The sequence below is a fragment of the Haliotis rufescens genome, unplaced genomic scaffold (assembly GCF_023055435.1).
Source record: "Haliotis rufescens isolate VD_foot unplaced genomic scaffold, xgHalRufe1.0.p SCAF_12, whole genome shotgun sequence".
Classification (NCBI taxonomy): domain Eukaryota; kingdom Metazoa; phylum Mollusca; class Gastropoda; order Lepetellida; family Haliotidae; genus Haliotis; species Haliotis rufescens.
This window is the reverse complement of record NW_025963802.1, coordinates 4,588,036-4,602,318: the sequence shown is the minus strand read 5'-3', so window position 1 is coordinate 4,602,318 and position 14,283 is coordinate 4,588,036. Positions and strand designations below refer to the sequence as shown.

Below are 14,283 nucleotides of genomic sequence, written 5' to 3'. Positions count from 1 at the left end.
ACACATTGTGTAATACCAAAACAGGTGCTTATGTACTCTCGGAATATGTTTGTAGAACAAATATTGAAAGCTCTCAACATCCCTTGGCTTATTCAAAGACATTGCGATGAAAGATCACTGAGAGGAGCTTATGCACACTTGATGACCCCAGCAACCTTGTTGCAAGGCTGACGTCATATGGCATTGTTTCTCAGATGGATCTTGCAACACAATTACACAAATTACGTCATCGGGTATTGTGACCTTATTGTAAACTTTGAGGTGCAAGGCCCCGCTCTACAAGGCGATCTTATTGTAGCACAATAAGTTAAAGTTAAAGTATGTGAGTTGCAATAACCTTAGCGCTACAATAATTTTATGGAATGGATGCCTGAATTCTAAAGGTGGACCATTGTATGGTATTAAATCCATACGTTTCAACTTTTGACGAGTTTGAATTATTATTTTGTTAAACTCAATTGGATTATGCCGTGGATCGTGTAGGTGTCAGCCTCAACACTCAACAGTATAATTCTAAAAATCTTATAAATGGCAAGTAATAAATAAAATACTAAACTCGCTCCTGTGTAAAACCAATTTTAGGAAATTTGTGAATAGTTGTGGTATCTGTCTCACTTTCGCTCGTCAGATACCAGAACTATTCACTCGTTTCCTAAAATTGGTATTGTTCGTTTAGTATTCTAAGGTGATTATAAGTTAGTGAGTGATTGAGCGAGTTTGGAGAAAATAATCATGCTGCTCTAAATTTAACATTTGAAACATCACACTCCATGTTCAGTTCAAAATTCAAGTTAGTGCTCTCAAATCTCAGGGGCGGTGGGATAGCCTTGTGGTTAAAGCATTGGCTTGTCACACCGAAGACCCAGGTTCGATTCCCCACATGGGTACAATGTGTGAAGCCCATTCTGGTGATATTGCTGGAATATTGTGGCGTAAAACCATACTCACTCAAATCTCAAATCTTAAGACGTCATATGGCACCAAATTTAAAGCATAGTGGGTTTATCTCCATTGTACCTAACTTGACAATATTAGGTGAGAACCCTTTCTTGGTGTTTGCAAAGAAAATGAATGGAATGGCTTGGCATGAGTCCATTGATTAGAATAGGCAGTTGATTTGAATGGGGATATAACCAATAGCTGCCATGAACAAAATATGCTGCTGTATATAAATACAAATGCATTTATATAGAATTGCTGAGTGCACCGTTAACCAGAGCTCCAGATAAGCTGCATATCTGCGTGAAATACGCATCAGAAATGCAGAAATACACAGTAAAATATAATTCAAGCGTATCAAATACGCAACGATTATTACAGATATGCTACAAAAATAAAACTTGTGCATATCATCAAAATATTGTGAAGTAACCCTGCAAATTCGATTAGCAAATCAGCAACTTATTTTGAAATTATAAAGGGGCATTCGGTCAACCTTGCCAAACTCCACGATGACAGTTACATCATGATCATTTGCCATCACACTTTCTTGTGGAAGTATCGTGGTATTTTTGAGTCCTATAAAGCTCTCGAACCCACACGACACCAGTTTGCAGGGACTACATAATAGTGTTTTTAAATATTTAACTTAAATACCCACTAGTGGGTAACAGAAATTTGAATACGCAGGTAGAATTACTGATACCCAATGATTTTAAAATGCATGGGTAAAATACCCACAACACCAAAAGCTTATCTGGAGCTATGGTTAACAATAAAAAAACAAACATAAGAAGTACTTGTATATGAGCGGCACTGAAAGTGTGTACATGTACTTCTTAAGGATGTTTGTTTGTTGTTTTTTGCTGCACTGATATAAATATACTGTAAATACAGTAGACTATGGGTATAGCGAACTCAAAGGGACCACTAAATTTAGTTTGTTATAACCATAGGTCATTATAAACATATACACAGGATATACATGCGGCAAATGGCAGGGACCCAAAATGCCAGTTCATTATAAGCATGTTTGTTTTAAACATAGTTTACTGTAATCGAGTCTGGATCAGACAATCCAGTGAGCAGCAATCCACGCTGTCAAGGGTTCATATTGACATGACAGCAACCAAGTTCTGAGTCTGACCTCCCGATCCATTCAGTCTTTTGACCCGTGAAGATCTGGGGTAGAATAGGTCTTCAGCAACCCATGCTTGCCGTAAAAGGTGGCTATGCTTGTCGTAAGAGGCAACTTACAAGGCTCGCTGACTTGGTTGATGCATGTCATCATATCCCAATTGCGTGGATTGATGCTCATGATGTCAATCACTGGATTGCCTGGTCAGACTGGATTATTTGCAGACTGCCGTCATAAGACTTCAGTGCCATGGTGCTGTTACTTTGGAATTGGATCTCGTAAAATTAATAAACCATTTACTTATGCTGAAATATATATTCTGGTGTCCCCCGCTGTGATATTGCTGGAATATAGTTAAAAGCGACGTAAAATCAAACTCTCTCACTCACTCACTCACTCACTCACTCACTCACTCACTCACTCACTCACTCACTCAAATATATGACTTTAAAATGCATAGGTATATAAATGCATAAATCATAAGATTAATGCAAACCTTTAAACCAACACTGAAATCACGTGATATTGAAATATATGACTGCAGAATGCATAAGTATAGATAAATAGTTTGTTTCTATTTACATAGATAGAACAGCTGTTGAGATACGAGTACAGATCTATTGATGTTGGTGATGTAAATCATCCAGATATCTGGGCTGTAAGGGTAACAGAACCAGGGTAACTGTCACTGTGTCAGTGGGGTATTGATTAACATAAGTCAGACACCATCTGCACAGCCACTGTGCAACATCTGGTCAGGCGACTTCTTCTCCATGACAGTTCAAATTTCCATGCAAAAAAGTCATCAGGGAATTACTAGTGTCAAAATATTAGTAAGTCCAGGGCCCCGTTCCACAAAGCGATATTAGCGCTAAGATGATCGTAACTCCCATACTTTAACATAACTGTACGATGATCGTAGCGCTAAGATCGCTTTGTGGAACGGGGCCCAGAACTGCCTCTGTGGTGTAGTGCATAGAATGTCTGCCATGAAGAGTGGAAGGTTGGTGGTTTGATTCCATGGCCATGTCATACATTGACATCAATAGATGTTACTTGTTGTTCCTCTGCCTGGTGCTGAGCATTACGGAGTTAAATCAAGGACTGGTTGACTTAATGGTCAGAATCTGTTCACTGTCTGAGTTGGTTATCCGTGAGTAGTAGACTGTTTCTGCGGTCTGGTGGTAGAGTGTCCGCCCGTAAGGTCCGGGGTTTGATCCCCGGCCGCGTCATACCAAAAGACGTTAAAAGATGGTACTTGTTGTTACCCTGTCTGGTGCTGCATTAGGGGCCTTTAAACAACGACTGGTCGGCTCGGAATGAGTATACTGTGTCTGAGTGGGGTATTCATGTTAAACTGCAGCATGGTATCTCAGTGTGCTAGCACTATAAATTGGCATCAGTCCGGACTAGTGCAAGCAAACACACACACACACACACACACACACACACACACACACACACACACACACAACCCATTACACCTCACCCCCATGAGTGTTACAGATGTAGGATGCAGGATGGTTCTGTGATGTTGAAAGTTCATCATGGCTAGTGTAGGATGGTTCTGTGATGTTGAAAGTTCATCATGGCTAGTGTAGGATGGTTCTGTGATGTTGAAAGTTCATCATGGCTAGTGTAGGATGGTTCTGTGATGTTGAAAGTTCATCATGGCTAGTGTAGGATGGTTCTGTGATGTTGAAAGTTCATCATGGCTAGTGTAGGATGGTTCTGTGATGTTGAAAGTTCACCTAGGCGAGTGTAGGATGGTTCTGTGATGTTGAAAGTTCATCATGGCTAGTGTAGGATGGTTCTGTGATGTTGAAAGGTCACCTAGGCGAGTGTAGGATGGTTCTTTGATGTTGAAAGTTCATCATGGCTAGAGTAGGATGGTTCTTTGATGTTGAAAGTTCATTATGGCTAGTGTAGGATGGTTCTGTGATATGGAAAGTTCATCAAGGCTAGCGTAGGATGGTTCTGTGATGCTGAAAGTTCATCAAGGCGAGTGTAGGATGGTTCTGTGAAGTTGAAAGATCATCAAGCATGTATATACACAATCACGGTTTATTGAGCAGCAGTTGTAACAAGTACATGACAATGTCAGTTAAAGAATAGGAATTGCGCAATCAGCATCCGGTGAGTTATCACTGCTGGGGTCAAGAGTTCTACCCACTCGTGTCAAACTAGGCATTATTGACCACTCCAATCAGTGAACTGTTGTTGGTTCAATTATTTTATTGCCTTTGAACTTCCTTAATGCCAGTCAACAGAATAAACATATAAGCTGTGTGTTGTTTTTAGGAAAACACTGTTTATTGTTATGCCGGATGTGCTTAAATCAGTGCTAATAAGCATGTACTATTTGCTGTTTGATTGGATTAAGGTAAGGATGTGTATCATTCCACTCGGGATGGGGTGGGGGGCTGGAGTCACATTGATTTTAAATCACATTTTTGGCGAGGGGTCAGCAATCATATTAATTTGGAGACGCATTTATTTCAACATTTACAGTATTTAGTTCCTCAGAGTTTATGGATTAGCGAACCCAAAATTTTGCAAAACTTAAATATTTAGATGTTTTATGAAAGCTAACATGATATGAACATTCTTTATAAAGTAATACTTTGCCTCCTGCATCTTGGCATGTCTACCATGAAATGAAAATATTCAGACAGTCTTGCTTCAAAATGAAAACATGTTTTTTCTCAGGTGTCAGAATTTATGTTTTTGACGCTGTTGTTTTCTTAATCAGGAGGAGCCCCAGAGAGCTAAGACAATCTGTCACTCTACTCAGACTGTTAGTTTCATTTCCTCTTCTCTGAGATTCTGGGAAATATACCACGTGTAATGATATTTATCAATATTACAAAAATCCCTTGTGTCCAATGATAAATGGCTCTTTGCATTCGCTGTGAAAATCCATAGTATGATAAATGGGTGCTTGATAAATACACATCTGTATTATAACTTGACAAATCGAAACCTTTATAAAATCAATAGGGTCATGAACATTAGGACCCAATGTTAATTATTTTTTATTTATAGTACTGAAAGGATAAAACGAGTGAGGCTGTATTCATGTTTGATTTTGTCAATACAGAAAATGACATCCTGTTTGTTAAATGTCCTTTAGATGCAGCTCAAAGAGCCGGATAACACGGTGACATAGTGCATTTTCCTGTAAATTCAAAACGCATATCTAATAGTTTCATGGAATGGGATCTTGTGGTGATAAATAAACAGTACCGTATACCCTCTTGAAAATCCTTGCTGTTTCCTGTTTTGTAGCTATGGGGATTCTGGGATAGAATAGCTCGCCAGGAACATGACGAAAGAGGCGACTAAATACATTGGATTGATTTGGTTGATAACGTGTCATCGTACCCCGGACCATGTGCATCGTTGCTCATGATATCAATCACTGGATTTGCCTCAACAGAAGCAAATGATAAGGAACAAATAGTTCTTTCCTACTGGGAAAATAAATTTTCTTCAATTGATGCATGAAAATATGTGAATGCGTTAATTCATATATTGGAGGAAATATGGTAACTTCATATGCCTTTATGATTACAACACACACTGAAAGGTTACATTGTAATCAGTTTATTTCCTTTTTCAAATAATTTTTGATTGAAACAGAAGTTAGCATACAGATGCATGTATGGGGTTTTCCTTAATATAACCCTCACAACTCTTCAGCTTCCTCCTGTACATATTCTAATAGACCCGTGAAGATTCCGGGGTAGAATAGGTCTTCAGCAACCCATGCTTGCCGTAAAAGGCGACTATGCTTCTTGTAAAAGGCGACCAACGGGATCGGGTGGTCAGGTTTGCTGACTTGGTTGATACATGTCATTGATCCTAATTGCGTGGATCGATGCTCATGATGTCAATCACTGGATTGTCTGGTCCAGACTCGATTATTTTACAGACTGCCGTCATATAGCTGGAATATTGCTGAGTGCGGCGTTAAACAACAAACAAACAAACAAACGAAAAACATATTCCAATATGTCGTTTGTATAATTGTATTTGTAATCTTAGGATTGTGACTAGTCTGTCAAAGAGACCCTGAATCAAATATAATCAATACTGCCCATCCAAATAATATTTGGCAAGTCTAGTTTACTACAATGAGGAAAATGAAGAAAGTCTCTATGCTTCCTTTTTTTGTTTTCTTGAGAAATTTTAATGACTGTTTTTTTTCTGTCAATACATTCATTTCAGAGACTAGACGTTTGTCCAGATTGTGACAAGACCAATCGATAAACTTGGCGAATAATTAAGCCAGGAGACATGAGGACTAATGGATTATTTTGTAAATCTTGAGCCTTGACTTGCAACATTTTTCACCAGGGACAGATAATGTGTATTTCCAATTTGCAAGTAGGTTATTCTACATATATTATCTTTAGTCTGTTTTATGAGGTGGTGAGGTGAAATGTGGTTTAATGCTGCTCACAAGATTATTGCACTTACATAATGACTGTATGCATGTCGCTGCTTGAACTAGACCAGGGAGATATGCCACAGTTTAACATGGAAACTCTACTAAGACTCCGAGCTGACCAGTCCTTATTTTATCCCCTTCAAGTACTAGACAGGGTGTATGCTAGGTGTACAGTACTAGACCAGGTAGATGTGCCACAGTTTAACATGGAAACTCTACTAAGACTCCAAGCTGACCAGTCCTTATTTTATCCCCTCAATGCCAAGAGCCAGGGAGGGTAACAAGAAGTACGATTTTTTAACATCTTTCGGTATGCATGGTCAGAGTGTGTTGAGACACTGGGAAGATGCTCTAGCCACAATACCATGAAGGCAGTCCTTTTCTATAAGAAAATGTAGGAAAATGTATGTTTCCTGATTAATCAGCTCAGTTAGTCTATTGTTGGAACAATGACATTTTGAACAATTGCGATGAAACGACACTATGTTTCATTGGGCCACTGTGCCAACAATGAAACCAATTGAACAATTGACATGAAGTATAGGCACTGAGCATGAACGAAGCAAAACAAATATACTACTCCATGAGAAAGGAACATGATTTCATCGCTGATGGGAAATATAGTGATGTAGTTATGGATAGAATGCTATTTCAGTTGGAGGGTTGGAAAGGTTTATATCCCATGTTCAGCCTGTTTGATCCGAGGCACAATACCTATATATGCTTGAGGGTTGGACCAGAGCCACATAGGATGGCCTTCCACATTAAGCTGACACACCTTATAAACCTATTGCCACTGATTGTATTGTAGGTATATTCCTATCTCATAATAACCTGGGGCAGTCGGGTAGCCTAGTGGTTAAAGCATTCGCTCGTCACACCGAAGACCCGGGTTCGATTCCCGACATGGGTACAATGTGTGAAGCCCATTTCTGGTGTCCCCCGCCGAGATATTACTGGAATATTGCTAAAAGTGGTGTTAAACCATACTCACTCACTCACTCATAATAACCTCTTGGGAGGTTTTACTTTTTCGTAGTAAGACCTGTCATGAGTTGAGTTGTTGATGAAATTTGTACTTGTTTCAAACTACCAATGTTCCAAAATTGAAGACAAGAAATGAAAGTTTTCATTATGGATGATGAGAATCAAACCTGCAACCTCAAATGTCGTGTTTAGTTTTGTAACCCACTGTTTTCCCACTGAGCCACCGGGCAGGTGATGAGAATCTGTTCAATTTACTTGTCATGACTTCAGTTTGTGCTGCATGCTGCATGTGGTCTTCCTCTCGAATGCTTTGATCAAATTCCCTTATAGCGCGACACATTGTTTCACTTAAAGGTATCCAAATGTTTTCTTATTTTTTTCTGGTATTTCTTCCATTTAGATGGTTTCCTAAGTTGGATAAAACACTCCTCCTTGGTTTAAGTTGTCATCGCAACATTCTTGAAAGTTGACTGAGTGAACGAGATATTTCTCGTTTCCTGAAATTCTCATGGAGCAACTACTTTCGCCAACAGTCGTAAACAGGAACAGGCTTTACAGTCATCTCGTTACAAATTTAACAGGGCAAATGTAAATTATGATTTTTTTGTTTAAATTCAACTCTTGACAGTTTATATGCCAGAGAAAACACTATCCCTCAGTTTTGGTTGAAAACGTAAACACTCATGAGTCAGGAAACCCCTCTCCCTTGTGTTTACATTTTCAATCAAAACCTCGGAGGCGTGTTTCCTCCTATACATACAATACCTGAATTACTATTCAAAATAGCCTTACACCAACTCACTCCCTAAAATTGACACAGGGTGCAAGTGACCTGCACATTTTATTGTGCTGACGGACCAAGGATCATAATCAGGGTATGTATAGGATTCAAACCCAGAGCCAGCAGATCCTGTTGGTACCTGATACTACTGTGCCACCTGTGCCCATGTTGATATATACTGGCATGCTATGTGAAACTTTCATCTCATCCCAGACATCTGTTTCAGCACCTTCTTTGCCTTCTGCTGCAAGCGCTGGCTTGTATTGCCCTCAACCCCCTCAACCATCAAGCCCTCAATGATGCTGAAGTTGCAGACATGTTGATGCAGCTGTTGCTTCCATCAGATGAATGGTACTACACCAACCACAGCACAAAGTATGCCAAGTTTGTTAAGTACCATGCAGCCCGGATCCTGGTGTACATGGGACTGCTCCACAAGCTGGGAGGAAGGGTCGACCTCTTTGATAGGCGGCGTAAGTTTCGTTGCAGATCCCAAACCCTTCTGTTCTAAGATGCATGCATCCAAAACTCTTGTGATCTATGATATATGCAGACCCCAAACACTGTGACATAAGATGTATTCAGATCCCAAACACTGTGATATAAGATGTATGCAGATCCCAAACTCTTGTGATCTAAGATATATGCAGACCCCAAGCACTATGATCTAAGATATCTGCAGATCCCAAACTCTTGTGATCTAAGACATATGCAGATCCCAAACACTATGATCTAAGATATCTGCAGCTCCCAAACTCTTGCAATCTAAGATATATTCAGATCCCAAACACTGTGGTATAATATGTATGCAGATCCCAAACACTGTGACATAAGATGTATTCAGATCCCAAACACTGTGATAAAAGATGTATGCAGATCCCAAACACTGTGATCTAAGACATATGCAGATCCCAAACACTGTGATCTAAGATATCTGCAGATCCCAAACTCTTGTCATCTAAGATATATGCAGATCCCAAACTCTTGCGATCTAAGATGTATTCAGATCCCAAACACTATGATATAAGATGTATGCAGATCCCAAACACTGTGATAAAAGATGTATGCAGATCCCAAACACTGTGATATAAGATGTATGTAGATCCCAAACACTGTGATATAAGATGTATTCAGATCCCAAACACTGTGATATAAGATGTATTCAGATCCCAAACACTGTGACATAAGATGTATTCAGATCCCAAACACTGTGATATAAGATGTATGCAGATCCCAAACACTGTGATATAAGATGTATTCAGATCCCAAAAACTATGATCTAAGACATATGCAGATCCCAAACACTATGATCTAAGATATCTGCAGATCCCAAACTCTTGTGATCTAAGATATATGCAGATCCCAAACTCTTGCGTTCTAAGATGTATTCAGATCCCAAACACTGTGACATAAGATGTATTCAGATCCCAAACACTATGACATAAGATATCTGCAGATCCCAAACTCTTGTGATCTAAGATATATGCAGATCCCAAACTCTTGCAATCTAAGATGTATTCAGATCCCAAACACTATGATCTAAGATGTATGCAGATCCCAAGCACTATGATCTAAGATGTATGCAGATCCCAAGCACTATGATCTAAGGTATCTGCAGATCCCAAACTCTTGCAATCTAAGATGTATTCAGATCCCAAACACTGTGATATAAGATGTATGCAAATCCCAAACTCTTTTGTTCTAAGATATTAGGGATCATAATTATTTAGGGGGATATGTTTTTGTAGTGAAAACTAACCACACCTTTCAAAAAATATCCCCAAAAATATTCTTGATCCCTAATTTTTTTAGTTCAGTATATGACTGGGTGGCAGCCAGGATACTACAGAGCCGTGTGATTATGAACATTCTGGATTTGATGGACGTATGTCAGATATAATCAGAAAGTTTCAAACACATAGAAACAGATGTTTGTAATAACATCAAATATATAATGCATGATGCGATAGGCAAATTAACAATTGGATTTCATGGCGTAATTGTCCATTGCATCTACTTAAATTGCTAGAAAATAAATATACCATATTCGACGTAATAGGCGCCCGCTCTAATAAGCGCCCAAGGCGATATTTGCTAATATATTGGTTAGTGAACAATCCCAATTAGCACCCCTTCGGATTGATCAATGTACAGAAGACTTATTTATTCGTGTATAATACACACTCGTGTGTTATATGCACTCCTAATTATGGGCAATTAAATTCTGGAAAAATATATCTGTCATGTATACTACGCACAGACTTTTCTTTTGTATCATTCAGGCTGTCAGCATAAACCATGAAATTTACGATCTTTCAACTCTTTTTTTTACCACCAAACTTTTATTCTAATAAGAGCCCCCTATTTCTAATTTTGAGAGCGCCCTGGGCGCTTATTATGTCGAATACGGTACATATGATGCTTAGGAAGTTTTTATTAGATAATGTAATGAATACAGTTAACTTCCAACAGCTGGCACAGCAGGGATTCATGTCTGTATGTAATTGTTTTTGATGTCACTATCAGCACATAATCAGGCTTTTGTTTCATTTGAATACAATCCACACTTAAAGTAAGTTATATATCCAGCTCAATGCATTAATCAATAATATCCAGAAATGCTGCCGATACTGTCACATCTGCAGCCACACACTTCAACATGAGCAGGATCATTACACATTGTTATATAAGCATTGTTACTAAGCGCCAAGGGACTAACCGTTTTATGGTACTGGAGTTCAAAATGTCAATGCCAGAGAAAATACAGTCTCAATTATCTGCCAAAACAGATTCCATTGGGTGTAAAAAGGCAAAATAGTGAGGAAAATGTTGGATAAAGTGTGTCAAAGTCTGTTTTTTCAACAATGTTTTTCATCTTGCAGCCTTTGTTGAACTGACGACCAACTCTTTGCTGCAAGTGCATTCCCCAGAAGACAGCTTCATTGAGCTCATGGCCATGGGCCGTATCATGATGTGGAGCCCCAACCATCACCTCCAGGCAGCATCGCTGGAGGGGCTCGTGTCAGAGGTCATACAGGTAAGGTCAAGGTCATGGGAGATGCGTATAATTGAAGTCAATGTATTTTTGTTCGCTGTTTCCTGAAAAAAACAGGTCATCCACAAAATGTTCACTACATTCAAGGGAGGTGGGGAAAGTTCAAGTACGTGTGTCAGAGGTAATACAAGTAGGGTCAAGGTAGTGGGAGATACATATAATTGAAGTAAATGTAATTCTCTTGTTTACATTTTGCTGAAAACGCAAGAATGGTATGCATTAATATAGTAACTAAAAGGGGGATGTGAGCACCAGTATATGACCTACACACAGGGGAGTGTGAGCAACAGTATATGACCTACACACAGGGAGTGTGAGCACCAGTATATGACCTACATACAGGGAGTGTGAGCACCAGTATATCACCTACACAGGGGAGTGTGAGCACCAGTATATGACCTACACACAGGGAGTGTGAGCACCAGTATATGACCTACACACAGGGGAGTGTGAACACCAGTATATGACCTACACACAGGGGAGTGTGAGCACCAGTATATGACCTACACACAGGGGAGTGTGAGCACCAGTATATGACCTACACACAGGGGAGTGTGAGCACCAGTATATGACCTACACACAGGGGAGTGTGAGCACCAGTATAGGACCTACACAGAGGGGAGTGTGAGCACCAGTATAGGACCTACACACAGGGGAGTGTGAGCATCAGTATAGTACCTACACGCGGGAGTGTGAGCACCAGTATAGGACCAACACACAGGGAGTGTGAGCATCAGTATAGTACCTACAAACAGGGGGTGTGAGCACCAGTATAGGACCTACACACAGGGGATGTGAGCACTAGTATATGACCTACACACAGGGGAGTGTGAGCACCAGTATAGGACCTACACACAGGGGAGTGTGAGCACCAGTATAGGACCTACACAGGAGAGCGTGAGCACCAGTATAGGACCTACACACAGGGGAATGTGAGCATCAGTATAGTACCTACACAGGGGAGTGTGAGCACCAGTATAGGACCTACACACAGGGGAGTGTGAACCTCAGTATTGTACATACACAGGGGAGTTTGAGCACCAGTATAGGACCTACGCACAGGGGGTGTGAGCACCAGTATAGTACCTACACAGGGGTGTGTGAGCACCAGTATAGTACCTACACAGGGGAGTGTGAGCACCAGTATAGGACCTACACACAGGGGAGTGTGAGCACCAGTATAGTACCTACAAACAGGGGGTGTGAGCACCAGTATAGGACCTACACACAGGGGATGTGAGCACTAGTATAGTACATACACAGGGGAGTGTGAGCACCAATATAGTACCTACACAGGGAGTGTGAGCACCAGTATAGTACCTACACAGGGAGTGTGAGCACCAGTATAGTACCTACACAGGGTAGTGTGAGCACCAGTATAGGACCTACACACAGGGGGTGTGAGCACCAGTATAGGACCTACACACAGGGTGTGTGAGCACTAGTATAGGACCTACACACAGGGGATGTGAGCACTAGTATATGACCTACACACAGGGAGTGTGAGCACCAGTATAGGACCTACACACAGGGAGTGTGAGCACCAGTATAGTACATACACAGGGGAGAATGAGCACCAATATAGGACCTACACAGGGGAGTGTGAGCACCAGTATAGGACCTACACAGGGGAGTGTGAGCACCAGTATAGTACATACACAGGGGAGTGTGAGCACCAATATAGGACCTACACAGGGGAGTGTGAGCACCAGTATAGGACCTACACACAGGGGATGTGAGCACTAGTATATGACCTACACACAGGGAGTGTGAGCACCAGTGTAGGACCTACACAGGGGAGTGTGAGCACCAGTATAGTACATACACAGGGGAGAATGAGCACCAGTATAGGACCTACACACAGGGGGTGTGAGCACCAGTATAGGACCTACACACAGGGTGTGTGAGCACTAGTATAGGACCTACACACAGGGGTTGTGAGCACAAGTATAGGAGGTATACACAAAGGGGTGTGAGCACAAGTATAGGACCTACACACAGGGGGTGTGAGCACCAGTATAGTACCTACACACAGGGGGTGTGAGCACCAGTATAGTACCTACACACAGGGGGTGTGAGCACCAGTATAGTACCTACACACAGGGGGTGTGAGCACCAGTATAGGACCTACACACAGGGGTGTGTGAGCACTAGTATAGGACCTACACACAAGGGTGTGAGCACAAGTATAGGACCTACACACAAAGGGGTTGTAAGCACCAGTATATGACCTACACACAGGGGGTGTGAGCACAAGTATAGGACCTACACACAAAGGGGTTGTAAGCACCAGTATATGACCTACACACAGGGGGTGTGAGCACTAGTATATGACCTACACACACAGGGCTTGAGCACCAGTATAGGACCTACACACAGGGGGTGTGAGCACTAGTATAGGACCTACACACAAAGGGGTTTGAGTACAAGTATAGGACCTACACACAAAGGGGTTGTAAGCACCAGTATATGACCTACACACAGGTGGTGTGAGCACTAGTATAGGACCTACACACACTAGGTGTGAGCACAAGTATAGGACCTACACACAGGGGGTGTGAGCACTAGTATAGGACCTACACACAAAGGGGTTTGAGTACCAGTATAGGACCTTCACACAAGGGGTTATGAGCACTAGTATAGGACCTGCACACAGGGGGTGTGAGCACCAGTATAGGACCTTCACACAAGGGGTTGTGAGCACCAGTATAGGACCTTCACACAGTGTTGTGAGCACCAGTATAGGACCTTCACACAAGGGGTTGTGAGCACTAGTATAGGACCTTCACACAAGGGGTTGTGAGCACCAGTATATGACCTTCACACAAGGGGTTGTGAGCACCAGTATAGGACCTTCACACAGTGTTGTGAGCACAAGTATATGACCTTCACACAAGGGGTTGTGAGCACTAGTATAGGACCTTCACACA

The 14,283-nt window shown here is 41.2% G+C and overlaps 1 protein-coding gene across 1 annotated transcript in view; it reads left to right on the top strand.

Moving 5' to 3' along the window:
* Positions 1–14,283, top strand: part of LOC124138056 (1-phosphatidylinositol 4,5-bisphosphate phosphodiesterase epsilon-1-like) — a 385,123-nt gene that overhangs the window by 202,187 nt on the left and 168,653 nt on the right. The window contains exons 5-6 of the mRNA XM_046504564.2: positions 8,525–8,771; positions 11,181–11,335. Coding sequence (XP_046360520.2) covers positions 8,525–8,771; positions 11,181–11,335 — 402 coding nt within the window. The remainder of the gene's footprint in view (positions 1–8,524; positions 8,772–11,180; positions 11,336–14,283) is intronic.